The sequence below is a fragment of the Dermacentor andersoni genome, chromosome 3 (genome assembly GCF_023375885.2).
Source record: "Dermacentor andersoni chromosome 3, qqDerAnde1_hic_scaffold, whole genome shotgun sequence".
Classification (NCBI taxonomy): domain Eukaryota; kingdom Metazoa; phylum Arthropoda; class Arachnida; order Ixodida; family Ixodidae; genus Dermacentor; species Dermacentor andersoni.
In genome coordinates this window covers 132,678,000-132,697,555 of record NC_092816.1, presented here as the reverse complement: position 1 = coordinate 132,697,555, position 19,556 = coordinate 132,678,000, and the positions used below count along the sequence as shown (strand labels likewise).

At 48.2% G+C, this 19,556-nt stretch overlaps 1 protein-coding gene across 1 annotated transcript in view; it reads left to right on the top strand.

Annotated features, from left to right (window-relative positions):
* LOC129383220 (cyclohexanol dehydrogenase-like) overlaps nt 1–19,556 on the top strand; it is a 45,599-nt gene that overhangs the window by 2,420 nt on the left and 23,623 nt on the right. The window contains exons 2-4 of the mRNA XM_072286765.1: nt 2,133–2,271; nt 2,647–2,687; nt 7,243–7,312. Coding sequence (XP_072142866.1) covers nt 2,232–2,271; nt 2,647–2,687; nt 7,243–7,312 — 151 coding nt within the window. The 5' untranslated portion in view covers nt 2,133–2,231. The remainder of the gene's footprint in view (nt 1–2,132; nt 2,272–2,646; nt 2,688–7,242; nt 7,313–19,556) is intronic.

The following is a 19,556-nucleotide window of genomic DNA, read 5'->3' as shown; positions in this document are numbered from 1 at the left end:
TTAAACAACGCGCTGCTTTATGCATTGAAGCACGAGAAAAAGAGAAACGTCAATTTATGTTCGTTGCGCTATTTCAAGGAAGTTCTAGAAACCAGTTTAAGCTGAGAATTCCTTAAATGTGGGTACGCCTTGCGAAAATAACGGCTACAATAAACAAATTACGATATGTCGCGCAAAGTAACTAATTAAAATCTTATTGAATGACAGTTTGTATATAGCTGATTATGCATTTTTATTTCATGCTCAAGTAATGCACACCTCCTTCAGCAATTCAGCAGAAGGGCCACAATTGCGGCGTCTCCCACAGGCAATGCTTTAATAATGCGTATAGGCTAAAAACCACCCTATTAGTCGATTTAGTAGATACTGAAAAGCGGGCGAAGCAAAAAAAAATAACTCCAGGTAATAGGTTTGCCATGTGATCGTTCACAATTGGCAAGGACATATATGCAGTCAAAGATAAGCAGTCCAACGTCAGTAGTTACTTCTATTAGATATCTGATAACCAGTATATCTCGTGTGTACAACTGAACGGCCAACGGGAGAGGCAAAATTAGCCCATTTGCTTGCTGCAGCCGTACGTTACGTTACAATAACTGCCGGCAATTCCTGAGCCAAAGCGTTACACATGAGCATCCACATCAAGTTTACAGCATGCACAGCCCTGAGCATGTTTCCCACAGCAGACGTTCTAACCGTGTATTTATTTAGCTGATGAGAAAACTGTCAGTGCTATTACGGTGTCACAAAGTGGACTCAGAGTAAATCATGCTCAAAGGGGCAGTCTTTAGTGAAGTAAAATTCGGGTTGCTGGCGATTAGGCGGGGAGTTCTTTCAATTGAGATGACATCTTTGGCGCGAACGAATGGGTACATGTTGGTCGGGTAGAATGACACGCGAACTTTTAAGCGACGGTGGACACGAGATGAAACCTAAGAAGGTTGAGTGAATAGTTTACGCATCACTGCATGCTCCAACTTATTTCCTTTTTTACTTTCGGTTCCTAGAGCAGTGAAGTGCTCATAGCTCATTCCCCGGACTACTTTATTAACATTACATGCTGCGATGTTTATCAGAAATGGCTGTTTGGCCCATGACGAATATTCGGTATGCATCACTCGGAGAAATAGTTACCAGCCCGTGGTCCAAGACAGGGTGGCTTTCACAGGAAGATGCATTCTTCAAATGATCGACGGTGGTCCAAGAAATTATGTCCTGGAGGGGAATTTTCGACAAGTGCCTTTCTCCTGACAAAACCAAGCCTGCTTGTCAGACCATTACCTGAAGGATAATTTCATGTTCAACCACTGTTTATCAGACGCATCTCACGTGACCGAAACTGCTAAAACTATACTTTTTTTTCGCAGCTATCTGGTACACACTGTCGGCTGGAAGAAAATTTCCCCTTTCACTGAACTTCCTGTACATTGCTGATTACTGAAGTGATATTTTTTAGCAGTGTTCATGTCTATTCCTTGCAAGTGGCCTTTCACCTACGAGGTAAGGGCGTCAGTTTTGGATGGTCACTTGATTGTTGTCTCCCACTATAATCTGAGGGCCGACTACGCTGTGTAATGTCCGCGTTGTGTGAAGTTGTGACACTAGCGTCAGTCACTAAAGGCAAATGACCCCCTCGATTATGCCTCTCGCCGCAAAGGTTCTGACAGGTGCCCCGCCACCATACGTGGATGGTGTCCAGAGCCTATGGGTATGGGTAAAGAAATCAGGAACGTGCTAGTTTTGAAAAGAAAGGCAGCAAAGCCTACGTTACTACCTTGTTAACCGGAATGTATAGCAACAAAGAAAGATCCTCTGACAATAACGAAGAATTGGAAAGCTGCACAGCAAGGTTACAGAATATAGCTATTTGTTTCCATATTGAGGATTGAGCACCGTGTCACCGAGATTGTCACTATGAATATTTTACTTTAGTGAACGTGTCGACGGTATTTGTCGAAGTACGTCTTACAATATTCGGTCGTTACACCAATATTATTTTAAGATTCAGATGGAAGGATGATCACTTTGAATCGGGATCTTATACTTTCATGGGTGTAATCTTAAAGGGACAATAAGACATAGCGACTCTGATGTCATAGTGTTTCCATTTTGCTGCGTTCTTTATGTTACAGGTTAACAATGCGGCAATTTCTGCTCGAGGATCCGTTCAAAGTGCCTCAGTGGAAGACTTCAACCGATCCTGGCAGACGAACTTCCTCGGTCCTCTCTGCATGATCAAAAACGCTATGCCCTACTTGCGTCAAACTAAAGGTGCAATTCAAATTGTATTCCACCGCGCGCTACAGCTGTGCGACCTTGTTCGTTCCCTGTGCGCTAGGCCATGTCCTAGGCACGACAGTTCGAATTATAGTGTCAGCTATTTATTTTATCGAACTATTATGTTTATATATTCTCTTGATAGGTAATGCTGCAATACATGCTCTCTACGACTGCAAATGCAATGCTTTTATTCGCACCACCAAAGCTGGTGCGAATGGGGCGCGGTAATCTATAATTTGGCCACAATCGTGTTTCTTGTTGTAGACGGACCATGATGAACGCTAAAAGTAATGATGTACCGCATCAAACACTCGCATTGTCTTTTAAGTTGGCAGTGATTGGTGTATTTTTTCAAATATATTTCAGGTAGCATCGTCAACATTTCTAGCATTGCATCGCTGATAACGGTGAGTGAAAAATCAAATATCATCACACCACTGCGTTGGTCGACCTTTATGCACCTTGTACCCTTTGTACCACGCTACTACAGCTTTAAGCAACATTGCCACCCATGGCGGAGACTTATACCACCCTCTTTGAAGCGGGCGGCAGTCTTGGGCGGCAGTATAAGGTGCTCAGCGTGATAAGCGGGCTTTGCGAACTTCTAGAGCTTTCAGGATTCTCAGTCGAGCATTCTTAACTTCAAGTAGTAACAGGGCTACCACACACATAACGAACTACACAGTGATGACACAAAACACGCCTTCAGATGCTTATTTGGTGAAACATTCGGAGCGCAACGTCTTATTTCTTATGTAATGTATTTTGGAGCATCCCAAGCGATGATGCCAAACAGTACAATTATTAAATAAATGCATGCAATCATCTCTTTCAGTCTGAGTGGTTGCTGCATGCTGCTCGTCTATTAGGTAAATAAATACATAAATCAGCGAGTGAATCAATCAATTATTTAAACCATGAAGCCATTATTAGAAACGCAAAAGAGGACGTACAACACATATGGAATGATAAGCGTGACTAGCTTCCTGTCCAATACGGCACGCAACCAAGACGCAGCGGTCAGCTGCGAAAACGATAATGCCATCTGGTATCGTGAGGCAGCGCATAACATACGAAAACGAAACAGTGCTACGCTTTGCTTTCCGAGGGCCCACGCGCCATCACCCAGATGAGAACACCATCAAAAAAATTCATAATTTTTTCCATCTGACTACGGGACAAGATTGCCGGAGGTACTGGCTAAGGACGTAGTCTGCGCATCAAGCTCCGCCGAGCGGCCGGAACACCAACGCTATGCCAGTTCATCGGGCAAGTCGACGGCTACGACGCTTACCCCTCGTGTCAATCCTTAATGCAGCGAAGTCTTGTTGCATCACTGAGAAGTTATCCGGTTGTAGCCGTAGGCTGTCAACCTCAGTAAAAGTGGATGCTATTACAAGTAAGTCAACAGTGAATTGTAGGTAAACAAAAATGAACTATAGCGAGACCTTCAGCATACGTGACGTGAAGCATACGTGAATTATGCGCCCTCGCTTCTCAATATTTCTACTGCGTGTTCAACTGCATTTCCGGCACTTTTGTGGCTTTATCTTTACAACTCCTGTTAGCAACATCTTTGTTGCCAGACAGAGGTGGTGAATCACGTAGACCGTTATAGCATCTTCATGAAAACATAAGACTGTCGTATTCAGTCGTTGCTATTTAGGGGGCTGCAAAACATTATTTCTCACAGTTCGCCAAAACCAAGCAACCTCACAATCACATTATGAATGCTGATATTATGTGTTGAAATATTCTTTGAAAAGATATGGCGCGCGCGAAGTCTGCGTCTGATTCCTTCACGTAAATGTTTGAAACAGTGGCTCTCTGTTTCATTGGGGAAATCAGGTTCTAACCTGTTCTGAATCCTAACTGAAGGGCTAGTTCTTCTAGTGCCATTTTCGTAGGCGGTAGGAAGAATTCCCTTAATATCTAAATTATTCTTTGTATTATATTGTTTTGGAGCAGTAAGCTCCTGCTTATTTCCTCATTTTTTTTATTAAGAGGAATGGTGTGGCTTTAAACTGACTAATTTTCGCACTCACAACGGCAAGTTTTTTTTTTCACTAACTTCCCAAGTGAATTATTTAAAGCGTTGATTAGCGAAGCTAACCCACTGCCTGAAAGTTGGCACTTTACTTTCGATAACTCTGCTAATGTCTCTCTTTAATTGATCTCGTTTACAGGTGGCAGCAGTACCACCCGTAAAATACGACTAAATCTTTGCCAGTTCTTTTACTGTTGTGGGCAGTTTATCGACCATCCATCTAGTCATTCACGCATCGGCCCAGGAGCTGCGTTTTAGGTTCCCAGTAAATCGTACGCATACCAGCTTAAATCAAGGTCAATCGCGAGCCATTGCCCATCCTCTTAGCTACTTGGAGTGCTTGCGAATGAACCCTATTACGTTGCAAGGAAATTTTAGTTTTGGGCTAGTTGATCGATTCTGTAAGTATAGGCACAGCGCTGTGCAAAAACATGGACCAAACAATGTAAATCCAACGCACATGTTCACATCTATGTGAAGTGAAACTTCACTGAAGCAGGTAACGAAATGTTGTGAATTTGCCATGTTTATTTGTGCGTCTCTGGCACAAAAGAAACTGTTGAGTGCATGTACTATCGCACACCTATGCGACGCAATGTTAGAAATTTTACATTGCTTTGTAGTTATGAATGTATTCTTGCTTTTTATACACATATGTCGCCCCCTTCTTGGCTGATTGCTCGTTACCGGCATGTGCCATTGTTGAAAATTTTTATCATAATGAACACGCAGACGCGCTTCTTGGCCAAGGACCCATTGTGGGATTTACCACAGTATGCAATTCCCTATCATCAGCACGCGGCGATATTTTAAAATAGCTAGTTTGGCGCTATGACGATATGCACCACCTGCTTCTTGAAAAAGTCCCCGTCTTGAGTATGTGCAATACTATAAAAATCATCATCACAAACAAAAATAATTGTCATGTCAAACCCAAAAAAGAAACACCTTTTTCATTCGCTTTCAATATGGTCCGATTTACTTGCGGTTCAGGCGACGAATTTAAAAAGCTTCTCGTTCGTAAGTGATTTACGCCAATTGGCTAGCCGTCTTCGCTAATAATATGTTCAGCATTAGGATTCGCTTGAGTATTTTTTTACGATCAATTTTAGTGAAAGAGACTTTTGCATATGAAGGCCCACTTCTGACTCGAAGAAATAAAATTTATAATGTTTAACCAAGCCGTTCACCACCCTGAACCAGTTCCCGAACCGATTCAGCACAATAAACTTTATCCTGCGGTATATGGTGACATGCTGTACAGTGTTATCGACTCGTACAATTGGCGCATGCGCGCGTTTTGTCACAGTGCGACGACACGCACTCCCTGCAAATGTGAGAGAGAAACCAATTCATTTTACATGAATATGAATCAAGTTTAAGTGTGCACAGCTACAAAAGCTGCACACATAAAGGCGGTCATCTTAAGCAGTGTTAACGCTAGAGTGTGCAAGGTGTGGCGGCGATTGGACGCACCTATTCCTGCACTCGCTCGTTCCCGCGTTTCGTTCTGGCGATCCACACTCAGTAAGGACTGAACTCTAGAATAAATAAAAGTTTCCGAAAGCAAGATTTCCGAATCGAATTGCATACGAGTACTAAAGAAGAACGACCGTTGAATATGGAATGTTTGAAATATCTAAGAAAAAAACACGAAAAGTACTGTGGAGTTAGGCAACAAAAGGCTTGTTTACATTATTTGATACATGTACACAGTGAGGCATGATCCCGTCCGGTGCACACTGATTATGAAAGTAATGCGAAAAAAAACATAACAGGCCAAATGCGTGTACTAGAGTGCAGTGCTTGTTGAAAGTGCTGTGGCCCCTGGCGATGTCTGACCTACGTCACAAGGGTAAAATGTGAAACTTACACCGTATGCACTGCAAGCGTTTGCTGAATTGGGCTGGCTGGTTCAGGACGAACGCGGTAAAAACAGCGCGAGAGACGGGAAGAATCCAGAGGCGGCGTTTGCAGCGCTGTGAAGTGCGTCTATGCTTTCTTCCTGTCATTCGCGCTGCCTTTAAGCCCCATGGCATGCACTACTCGTATAGCACCCATTCTTCGCGCCCTAAAGCCAGGCTTCCCTCTCTCCCCTTCTCCTCTTTTTTCCCCCAAATACCCACCATTGTTCGGCAGAGGCGCGAAAAGTGGACGCGGTGGAAACGTTGTTAGTAATAGGTGTTCTCGACCGTAGCGCCATACATATATGCTGAGCGGAGTCTACTTGCGTTTTTGCCACTACGATATGGGTTCGGGTCTTCGGGTTGGCGCTACAGGGTTGTATGTAAAGCTGGAATGTGTATATCTGTGTAGGTTGGATATGGGCGTTAGGGAGGGGGATCGCATTGCCCCTAAGAATGCTGCATAGATTCGGAAGTTGAGATGCCGACAATGCAAGCAGCGGCCGTGCGGTTCTGTGCTCTGTCGTTCCTTGAACACGCTCGTTCAACGTGCGATGCAAGTCGTTTAAATAGACATTTACTGGGGCCGTCATCGCCGCGATTTTAGCGATAACGTTTTAAAGGACGATTTATCAGAAAGCAGGCGATATATCTGCATCAGTATAAGTAAATAATTCTTTTCTCTATAGCGTGCAGTCTACGATTGCATTGCGTAGATACGAAGAAACATACGTACCTGCCGCTGACATCAAGCAACAAAGTCCTCTATTTCATAAGTCATCGCTGACCTCGGTTTGGTGACTACCTTCGATAAAAAGGTGGTCAGCGTCTGAAAAAGATGAGTCGACGTAGCTGTGACTTTTTTACAGTCTTTTTTTAATAGTCAAGAGAATAGCACAGCTGTTGTTTCTACTATCCCGCCAAGTAAAACAATTATTACTACGGCGGCTGCAGCTAATGATCATCATCATGTCTTTGAGCAAACGACACGTCTCTCACTTCTGCTGGCAGGTTCCCGCCAACGTGCCTTACAGTGTCGCCAAGGTAGCCCTGGACCACCTGACGAGATGTGCTGCGCTAGGTGAGTGCGCTGTAGGTGCAGTGACAAACACACCCGATGACGTGTAGCGAGCGAGAGGGCAAACATTCAGCAAAGTAGTGGTCAACACGTTGAGTATCCACGAGGGACTATTTCTATACTCCGTCTCACATTCTGCATACTGCCCAGCGAAGGCTGCGGGCCGCGTCAGCCTGTCAGAGGAGAAAAACATTCAGATGGTGCGAGTCCACGCCGTGACGTGCGTCATCAATGTGAGTCTTTGTATGTTATGTTCTACATGTTGTAGAATTCAAAATAAATGCACACAATCTAGGCCTCTTGTACTCGCCATATCTTAGTGTACTCAATGTGTTTACTGTACATTTATAGAACGATTATTTAGGGGGGCTGGGTAGCACGTGTCCCCGTTTGTGCTCCGGCCGCAGGCTGCATGACGCGGCTGTGCCCGGCTTGAAGGTAATCTTAGACTACCTTGTAGGTAAGCTGTGGTGGAGGCGATCGTCTAGCCTGCCCGAGAAGCTAATGGCTTCGCGTGCACTCTAATCTTGCGTGCCTAGTTCGCATTGCAACGAGAGGCAGCACAAAAGCAAAATCGGCTCAGAGCTGCTGCCGCTCTTCATTATGCCCGAAATCTGACAGCGAGTGTCTGCGGTTAGGGGGGCAGCAAGGAAGGGGGGCCTTATGGGGCTGCAGCCCCCCTGCAAAATGTTTTCGTGCTGTCATGCACCGCCGGCCAAAACAGCCCCCGTCGCCGGAAATCATTGCGTAGAATGTCATTTTTTTACGCTCGAAAGGACATTTCGGTGCCATCATTGCGAACTCTGGCTGGATTTCGTGGCAACACCCATGCACCGGGAGTCACATAACGCAACGAGCCCCTTCCAAGCACAAAGTTTCAAGGGCGTTTCGATGGCGCGTTGGATCACAGCGGCATCTCGCGGATGACGCGGAACCTGAGGAGCGCATGCATTTCAATTTCGAAATTTTTGGGCATACATTTCCCATAAACTTCTGTTGCGAAAGGTGAATTGACATTTCGAAAGTCGTGCTTTACATTTTGAATTCCGGAACTTCGAGGCTTTGATGCTCCAATAAACATATGACTCCAAATGTGTCTTCAATTTTCTAAAGTCGTACATCAGACCATATAACGAGACAAACCAACCCAACATACTATCAAACAAGTTCACAAAGCACGCAGCGAGGTACGATGAGACGAAGCGTTGTGGTGGTTCATTTGTGCACAGAAAAGACTATGAACATTTTTTTTTCACCTGCGCCAAATCATCCATGTGAAGACACTAAAGCCAGCAAAGGTAGCTACGTTCTTATTTATTTTTCTACTTTAACTTTCATTCGCGAGGACACATTGAGCCACTTGGCTTCTTTTGATCTCGCTACCCGCGGGCTGCCAAAGCCAGCCACAGCGCATGCGTTTTTCTCGCGTTGCCCGCACCACCGCGCTGCGCAATTCGGAGCGCGATCGTTTTAATCTCGCCGAGGGTATTTTCGGCTGGCAGAGTTTCGAACTGGCTTTGTGGCTAGCAGACGAGTAAAAGGAACAATAGTCGCTCGCCGCTATTCACTGTGGGGACTCGACGGATTGCAACGCGTTCGTTTGGGCGCAACCTCTCTGGAAAATCTCGTCTCGCCAATGTAGGATACCCAGCAGTATGCGTATGGTTCTCTGTGGACGAAGCGTCTCACGTTTTCTTTGATATTCCATCGCTAGGTGCCTAAAGTAGGCATTCGTCTGTGGTCAACGTGCTTTCCTTCACGTTTTCTTTTTTTTTTGTTGTTTCGACGCCACCGATCAACAAAAGAAGTAAAGACATTCGAATTCGATTTTCTTACTGCTTCTTCTTTTGCTGTAAGTAATGGACCACGCGACACTTCAGTTGCCGGATGCTCGTATTATATTATTGCGATAGCAATTATATGGACACCCCGGGCGCATTCCTGCCATCGCCATCTCCCTTATGTTCTTTATCAAGTCCAAAGGCGATAACACCGTGAACGCACGCGTCACGCTGCATGTGCGAGTGAAAGCGTAGGTGGGGGGGGTGGCATGGGTGAGCCGATGATGGTGGCTCAGTCTTTTGTGCGCAGGGGAGAAAAGCGGGGAAGAAGCGCGCCGCCTTCCGTCGCGCGCGATTATCAGTGTGAGCGGACGGACGGGGTGGGGGCGGTAAGGTTCTGTGATCAGTGAATCTGGGATTTCGCAACATGTTTACTTTCCTTGTTTGACGCAGTATATTATTACGAGATCATCGAGCGATGCTCAAGAGACGAGCCGCCGCGAGAACGACGATGAAGTTGGTCGGTGCCCTTGGCACGAGCGAGTGTCCGCCTGGCTGCCTGGCTCCAGTGTAAATAGCGTGTAAATAGCCTCTTTCGGCTGTGCCTTTCCACACGTAACATTCTGGTGGAGGTCAACAATCCCCGTCCTCACCATGGAACTCCGAAGTGGTCGGTACACTGAGCTTGTCACCATGCCTACCGAAGACGAGTCCGCCTCTGCAACGGCTTCGGCTTGTCTGACTGCTCCAGTCGTCACGGTTGCCCCAAATCGGGACCCAGGTGTGTTCTCTGGCCTGGAGGGACAGGATGTCGACGACTGGATCTAGCTCTATGAACACGCCAGTGCTAATAACAGGTGGGACCCAACGATTATGCTCGCCAATGTCATCTTTTATCTCGCGGCACCCCACGCGTGTGGCACCAAACTCATGATGAAGAGATAACCAGTTGGGAGAGTTTCAAAGAAAAGATACGGGAAGTGTTCGGTGACCCCATTGGGCGCAAAGTTGCCGCGAGAAAGGCTCTTGCGTCTCGTGTTCAGCCATCTACAGAGCCGTACGTTTCCGACATCCTCGACGTCTTGGCTCTATGCCGCAAAGCTGACGATAATTTGTCCGAAGCAGATAAAGTGGAAAATGTGCTAAAAGGCAACGCCGACGACGCTTTCAATTTGCTTGATTTCGGCAACGTCTCGACCATCGATGCCATTATAAAAGAATGCTGTCGCCTTGAACAAGCTAAGAGCCGCCGTATCTCACACCACATTGCGCGGTTACCCAACACTGGTATACGTTGGCATGTGCGGGTGGACCGCTTCAGACCACCACCTGTGACGACGTCACCCGTATTGTTCGCCAGCCTTCTCCATGATACCTCCCGATCCGCCAGCAACTACCATTGCGATGATTCAGGCCGTCGTCAGACAGGAATTTGAAAACATGGGTCTGAACACCGTGTGTTCCACGTCCCGACCCAGCGTTCCCCAGTTAGCTAGCGGCCCTCCTCGTCCTCGGCAGCACTTTTCTGCCACATCTCGCCGCAACCCGTCCGAATGGCGTACCGCTGATGACAGGCCGATCTGCTTCCACTGCTGCCGCATCGGCCACGTCGCCCGTCACTGCCGCAACCGATGGCCACCGCCTCCTCGGACTTACGCCTCCACTTATTCCCGCACCTTTGGGCCTTCTGTACCCTATGCCATACGCCATGAACCCACTGCCGCTTATGCCCCTCCTCCGAACCTTCGCTACAGCCGCTCGCCCTCACTTCGACGCCATCAGTCTCGTTCGCCCAAACCCCGCCGCTTCTCTTCGCCGCCTATCGCCCCCCCCCCCCCCCCCCCCCCCGGACCCAGCCGGAAAACTAGGCACTGCAGCTTCTGGAGGTGAAGCTGCCCTGCCTTCAAATCCTCTGCTCACGTTATATATTAACCGAAACCTTCTTGTCGTTGACGTTGACGGCTATCCTGTCACAGCACTCATCGATACAGGAGGACATCCTTCTATTACGAGTGCTGTCTGAAACCAACCGCGCAACCACCCCCAACACGATTGCAAAGGTTGATGAGCTCATTAGATAAGAACGAAGCATGAGCACCAAAAAACTGGCAGAGCATGTGAACATCAGTCATGGTTCGTTTCACACCAAAATTCATGAACATCTCGGTTATCGGCTGTTGTGTGCGCAACGGATGCCGAACGTTTTGAACCACCGCCAGAAGACGGAGAGGTTCGGCGCTGCCTTGACTCTTCTCATCCTGTATCACAATGACTGTGATGACATCTTGTCTGCAACGTGACCGAGGACGAATCATGGTGCCACCACTACGAGCCTGAAACAGCTTACAGGGGAAACATTCGAATTCACCACCCCCAAAGAAAGCGAAGACCGTCATTTCCGCCGGAAAAGTGTTGTTGGCTTCTTTTTTTCGATCATCAGGGGCTATTACTGATCAAATTTGCTAAACCTTGACAAACTATCAATCGTTTCTGGGATTGTGAAACGCCGGATCGGCTGCGTGTCACAATCAAGAACAAGCGACGTGGAAAATTGACGAATGGGGATATCTTGCTCCACGACACTGCCCGTCCCCACTTCGCTGATGTGGTTAACACAAAACTGGCAAAGTTCAACTGGGAAATGCTGCAACATCCGCCATACAGCACAGACTTGTCAACTTGGGACTTCTACATTTTGGGGCAATTGAAAAAACAGCTCAAGGGAACCTGAATTTGTGCCTGTCGACAACGTGAAAGAGTGAGTTACAGACTTTTGAAGCAGCAACCCAAGCAGCTTTATAAGAGGGGAATCACGCAGCTCGTTAGTGAGTGAAACAACTGTCTAAATGCTCATGGAGGCTACTTTTAAATAATGTACCCCGCTAGTCATACATTCCCATTGGCTCACATTCATTTGCCTCGCATTCCTATATGCTGCAGAACTTCTGCTTTTTATATATTCACTCTGTAGAGGCTATAATTTCAGTACAGTTAGCCACAATACGCGACCGGTAGCAGCCGATGATTGATGATGACTTTGTACAGATGAAGATGAAGTCCGCATAAATGCTTACACTAATTTCCCCCGTGGACGGAAGCGGCCAGCCTGGCCGCACATTAGACAGTGGAACGGAGATGAAAGGGCTTCAGGCGAGAAACGTGCACGATCTCCGTTCCGCGGCAGCGTCGGTCAGTTGGGGCCTCAACAGGTGTAACGCGATAGTTCACCGGCGAGGTCTGCTCTACGACTTCGTAGGGGCCAATATATCGCGACTCAAGCTTCTCACATAAACCGGGTGTTCGGGCAGGTGTCCATAGGAGCACATCGTCACCAGGGCGGTAGGAAACGACGCGATGAGAGGCATCGTACCGATGTTTGCGATCGTCTTGGCTGGCTACAGTGTTCATACGGGCGCGACGACGACATTGGGCAAGACGAGACACAAACTGGTCGCAAATGAATGGTGAAGCGTTGACGGGGCCAGAGAAGAAAGAAACGTCGAGTGATGAGGTTGGGTGGCGGCCGTATACTAAGAAAAACGGAGAGTATCCGGTGGTCCGTTGAACAGACGTGTTGTACGCAAATGTTACAAATGGGAGAATCGCATCCTAGTTACGATGATCAGGTTGAATGTACATGGATAGCATGTCACACAGCGTGCGATGAAATCGCTCTGTTAGGCCGTTGGTTTGAGGGTGGTAGCTAGACGTTGTCTTGTGGACGGTGTTGGACGCTTGCAGAACTTGATTAAGAGTGCTTGAAAGAAATGCCTTGCCTCGGTCGCTCAAAAGAACGTGAGGCGCCCCGTGACATAAGTAGACAGCCTGCAAGGAGAAGGCCGCTACTTCTGAGGCATTTTCAGCGTACCGGGTCAAATGGTCAACAGCAGTGACGATCCATCTGTTGCCGTCTGGAGTAGGTGGGAGAGGCCCGAAAAGGTCAATGCCGACGACAGAGAAGGGTTGTGCTGGACAAGGAAGTGGTTGGAGGGTCCCGACCGGAGCAGTAGTAGGTCGCTTACGGTGTTGGCAAAGCGTGCACGAGGCAACATATCAAGCTATGCTCGTGGAAAGGCCTGACCAATAGAATCGGCTGCGTATGCGCTCGTGTGTTTTGTGGTAACCCAAGTGGCCTGACGTAGGGTCATCGTGTGAGGCCTGCAGAACTGCAGCGCGAAGAGAGCGCGGTAGAACGGGAACCCATCGATGGCCTTCCGGCTGAAAAATGTACCTGTAGAGCACGTCGTCTTCAAACTTGAACAGTTTGAGCTGTTTCCGTAGCCTGGTGTCGGGTGGAAATGAAACACCGCTAAGGCGATTGATCATACCATGGCAATAGGAATCGGCGTGCTGGTGAGTGGAAAGCACTGAAGGGCGGTTTGATGGAGTCAAGGAAGAAATCGGTGTAATAGACGAAGCGTCCTCCGTGCGGCCAATTTGACACGATGATGTGATGTGCTCCGATGATGGTGGTAATGGGCATCGTGAAAGAGCATCGACATCGTGGAGCTTCCGTCTGGACTTATATATGACATCGAAATCATATGCTTGTAATCGGAGTATCCAGCGGCCAAGGCGCCCAGACAAGTTTTTGATCGTCGACAACCAACATAGGGCATGGTGGTCGGTCACAACCGTGAAATGTCGACCGTGGAGATATGGACGAAATTTCTGAATTGACCAGACAACAGCCAAACACTCTTGTTCGGTTATCGAGTACTTCTTTTCCGCGGAAGTGAGCGTGCGGCTTGCATATGCAACAACCTTTTCGCAAAATTCGTGGTCGCGCTGCAGCAGTACGGCACCAATTCCGTGACCGCTGGCGTCAGTATGCAGTAATGTGGACGCCTTGTCATCAAAATGACAAAGAAAAGGTGGGGCTGTTAGTGCGCGCTTGAGTTCTTGGAACGCGGCTTCACACTGATCGTTCCAATCGAAGGAACTGGAACTAGCAAGGAGCCTGCGGAGGGGCGAGGCAATGCTGGCAAAGTACTGAATAAAACGTCGAAAGTATGAGGCGAGTCCAATGAAGCTGCGCAGTTCTTTTGCACGAAGTGGGCGTGGAAAGTTAAGCACCGCGGCAATTTTATCCGGATCGGGCTGGATGCCGTCTTTGCTAACGAGATGACCCAGGACTTTAATCGTTGTGCTAGCGAAACGGCACTTCTTCGTGTTTAGTTGAAGTCCGGCATTAGAAAGGCATGTGAGCACTTCATCTAAGCGTTGCAGATGGTCAGTGAAAGTAGAGGAAAACACGACGATGTCGTCGAGGTAACATAGACAAGTTTGCCACTTGAGGCCACGAAGAACAGTGTCGATCATTCTTACAAATGTGGCGGGAGCATTGCACAGACCGAAAGGCATTACATTAAACTCATAAAGACCATCCGGAGTAGAAAAGGCGGTCTTTTCTTTGTCCACTTCGTGCATTGGAATTTGCCAATATCCGGAGCGAAGATCAAGGCTGGAAAAGTATTGCGCGCCTTGCAACGAATCAAGGGCGTCATCGATACGGGGCATCGGATATACATCCTTACGGGTGATCTTGTTTAGCGCACGGTAGTCAACACAAAATCGTACCGATCCATCCTTCTTCTGCACTAAAACGACGGGTGATGACCAAGCACTGGCGGAGGGAAGTATGACGTTTCGTTTCAGCATATCGGCGACGTTCTCCTCGATGATTCTGCGTTCGGCCAAAGAGACTCGGTAGGGACGACGGCGTACAATAGTCTGGCCATCGGTGTCGATACGATGGAAGGCAACGGATGTCTGTCCGAGTGACGAAGTATCCATATCAAAAGAGGCCTGGTGCTTCGTAAGCAATTTTAGCAACGCTTCATGTTGAGCAGCAGTAAGGTCAGGACTTATCACGGAAGCAAGGGCAGATGAAGCAGATTTGTCCTGTTGAGGAAGAGCTTGCGAGGCGGCAAGAGGAAGCACGGAGACTGGTTCAGTATCCACATAACAGGTCACTGCGGAGCCTTGAGGTAGGAGGATTGTCTCAGTGGTCACGTTTAAAGCGATGATTAACGCAGAGCTTTCCTTGAACCGCACCAGGCAGGAAGCGAAGACAATCCCACGGCCAAGACAGCGATCGTAAGGAGTGATGAACACGTCGCCATTGGTGATATCTGTAGAAAAGAGACTTATGATTTGCTCGTGGCCGGGAGGCAGTACAGAATCGGCAGCAATGAGAAAACGCAGTCGTGGCTCATCGGCACTCCCGCTGCAATGAACTGTCTCGGTCATATGGACTACACGTTGACGGCAAGAGATTAAAACGGACGCTGACGAGAGAAAGTCCCAACCTAAAATTAATTCATGAGCGCACGGGAATAAAATCGCGAATTTAATGTGATGACGGATACCATCAATGAAGACGCGTGCTGTACATTGGGCTGAGGGTCGAATGATTGCTCCATTAGCCCCAATCAGGGATAATCCAATATAAGGCGTCTTCACTTTCCGCAGACGAGAGCACAGGTCCGCACGCATAACAGATATAGTAGCTCCCGTGTCAATCAGAGCTAACAAACGCACACCCTCCACAGACACCAATAACATGTTCGAAGGACGTTCAGGAGCACTTGGAGCACTTCGCGGCGATGCAGTTTTCCCTCCAAAAACTGCACTGGTTAGTTTTCCGGTCGCTGGACATGGAGTTGGGAGACAGGTCGAAGTGGCGAAACAGAACATCGGAGCGGCGATGGGGAGCGGCGTCTCGAGGCACGTGTGTTGAGTGCGGTGTTGGAGAAGTCGGCCGGAGATGGAGATCGGCGAACGGGGGGATTATCGTCATAAGTGCGGTAAACGCGAGAAGGTGGCTCATCGAGTTCAAAGGCCGCGTAACCACGACGTTCGTCTTGTTGGCGGCGTCCGCAAAACCGGGAGATATGTCCTCGAAAGCCGCAGTAGTAGCAGATAGGTCGCGACGAACGTCAAGCAGAGTAGTAAGACGGCTTCGGAGCTCGGGTGACTAAAGGTGCCAGGTGATCGTGAACAGGCGCAGGTGGTGTGATTGGAGACGGCGCGGCTGGCATTGCAGCAATCTGGGCGTAAGAAGCTGGTTGTGGGCAAGAAGAAGCGTTGGTATGCTGGACATTCTGCAGGGAGGCCAATTCTTCCTTAATAATACCGCGCACGTCAGTAGAAGCAGGTTGGACGTGAGCGCTGCTGCAAGGGGGTGAGCCATGCGCTTGCAATTCCTCACGAATTATTGCTCGAATGATAGACCGGAGCTCAATACTGTTTGCCAGGGGGTTGTCGGAAAAGTCCGGTTGCAAGCGGATTGATTGCAGGGCGTCGAGGCGCTGACAGACGGAGACGACGTCCGACACCGTCGAAGGGTTTTGAGCGGCGAGTGCGTTGAAGGCAGTAGATCCGATACCCTTAAGAAGGTGTCGCACGCGATCAGGTTCTGGCATGGCACTGTCGACACGGCGGCAAAGCGCGAGGATGTCCTTAATGTACGAGGTATACGACTCGCCATAATACTGGACGCGCTCAGACCGCCTCTTTTTTGCAACTTCCGAACGAACCGTGGGTGTGCCAAAAATCCGCCGTAGCTGTTCCCTGAAAGACGACCAATCACGGAAGTCTCTCTCATGATTCAGGAACCATGTTTTGGCTACTTGAGAGACTTAAAATGGCACGTTGTTTAACCTCGATGTCTCGTTCCAGTTGTTGTATTCGCTGACACGATCGTAGTTGTCGAGCCAGCCTTCAACGTCCTCACCAGGCAAGCCAGAGAAGATTTCAGGATCGCGATACCGGTTGTTGGCAGGGCTCGGAGTGGGGGTGGTTGGCACTTGAACCGAGATGGTGGACGCTGCGGTCTGGTCTTGCGACATGGCGGCCTCTTGGCGTAAGCGACGTCCTGAACGTAGCTCCAGGAGAGATCTTGAAGTAGATTGAGGTCGAAGGGATCTTAAAGCGCCTCCACCACTTGAAATACCACGGTCGAGACGACGCTTTATTCCAAAAAGCAAAAATGGCGCCGATGCAAAAACGAACACGAGCCGATGATTGATGATGACTTTGTACAGATGAAGATGAAGTCCGCATAAATGCTTACAATATATATATATATATATATTGAAGTGTACAGTACTCATAGAGCCCCCTCGGTGGAAGAAGAGTCTGGACTAGGGCCATCAGGCGTATCGGCTCGACAATGGTAGCCGCGACATCAACGCCGCTACCTGATAAATAAATGGCAATTCTCTGTGGGCCTTCTGTTGCTCCAAGTTGTGTCATGCTGCGAAACAGCTCAGTTGGTTTTTTGTGACCAAGTTCGTCCGATGAGAAGAGCTGTTGAGTCCGTCGCGACTCAGAGTCAGTGCCGCGCCGTAGTACCTGCCACTTGAGGCTGTTGTACTGATCATGGGTGTAGGATCTAGCAAAATGTCGCGGACCGAAGCTGGAGCGGTCGGCTTAGGCGCACTCATGACATTGTCGTACTTGGCCGCCTGAGATTTGACTTGGTGACGGCAAAACTGCGCTTTAATGTGGCCGAAGGAGAGTTCACATTCCGAGGGCCAGAAATTGGGAGGTTTGAGTGTTGCGACGGAAGACGTTCGGTTTTCTTCGAGACGTCGTTGTTGGGCGGCCGGTTCCATGGCGTAGAGAAGGAACTTGGTGTACGTATACAGTTGTGATGTGGCGTCACGCCCGAGTCACCAACTTGTAGCAACAGAATGCCCACAAGGAATTGCAGCTTATTTATCACGTGACTGCCTTGATGCCCCAGCTACCATTGTCGAACCTATATGCCTATGCACTAGTCCAGTCTCTTCTTCTTCCACCGAGGGGGCTCTATAAAGTACTGTCCACTACAGTATATACCCTCTCAAGCCGGCACTGTGGCCAAAGTTGTCTGAGAGTTTTGACCAATAGCTTAGTGCTCATGGTCGGGATGCGTTCGTCGTGGTTCCATCGTCGTCATTGCAGTTTTGCCATCGGGCTCTCGTCATGCCGTCGGTGTCACGCCATCGTTGTCGTGCATTCGTTGTGACACCTCCGCGGCGATGCCCGTCCTGGCGGTTCAGTCGTCGTTATTCCATCTTGGTGGTCAGGTCCTTTTTATGTCGTCGTCGTCATGCTTTATACTTCGACCAAGTAGTGCGAGTTGTGCAATAGCTTGGGCCCCTAGGTACATCCTCGTGGTCGCAATTCCGTCGTGGTCGTTGTATCGTCGTCATTTCAGCTTTATAAGCCGACTCTCTCCATGCCATCATCCTCACGCCATCGTCGTGATGTAGGAGTCATGCATTCGTTCTCACGTCACTATCGTAGCGCCATCATGGCCATGCCAATGTCGTAATTTTAACTTTGTTATCCGACTCTTATCCTGCCGCCGCCGTCCCGCAATTGTCGTCACACAGTCATCGCTGCACCATATTGCTGTCATGCCATCGCCTTCAGACAATCGTCGTCATGCAGTCATCATACATCGTCGAATGCCATCGCGGTCGTGCCACCCTCGTTATTTCAACTTCATCACGTTACTCTCATCACGCAGTCATCAGCTATTATCATCGCAAAGTCGTTGTCATATCATTGCCGTGATGCCGGCATCGTCATAGCGCCTTCGTCGATCCATCGACATCATTTTTTGTTCGTCATTCTTTCGTAAACATGATGTCGTTCAATCCTGATCGTGGCGTCATTTTCATACCATCGTGAACAGACAGTCGCTATCACCATTCCGTTGCCGTACCGTCGTCGTCATGCCATCGTGGTCGTGCTATCGTTTTTTCCATCTTCATCATGCAGTTGCCTTCATAGTATTATCTTCACGCCATCGTCGGCGTGCACTAGTCATCTCATCGACGTCAAGTCATCGTCCGGCTGTGATCGTTATACCATTGCCATCGTTTAGGAATTGACATACCATTGATGTCATGCCGCCACTGTTACACTCCATTTCTTGGACCCCGCAAGTGCAACAGCCAAGTTGGGCAGTATCGGAGAATGACGCATATAACCGAAGGAAAGAAAGTCTCATAATGACCACTACACATGTCAAATAAACGTGCCTTCAGGAATGCGGTGCGTCAATGCATTGCTCGAATGCTACACACATTTATCGTCAACTGTAATCTAGGTCGTCCGTACTTGCTTTGATTGCTTTGATAAGTGCAAATATCAACCTCTTCAAATAACTGTTATAGTTGATGTGTTTCCCTATGTCCTATTTAACCGCTCGTACAGTTTTGTGACCTCAGTTGATACCTGTCGTAATTAAATATTCCCTTCATCAAATTCTGATAAGAGGCCCTCCCGCAGTTTTAACTTGCGGAGCTCCTCCTGAAAATGCACCGCTCTTGATTTAGGTGTTGTGGGTGAGATTGTATTTGCACAGTTGAAACTCAATTGAACGAAGTAATGAACACAATCGAATTATTTCATTAAATCGGGCATTTCGGAAAATCGAGTAAGGGATTTTTTGCCCCTTCGAAATC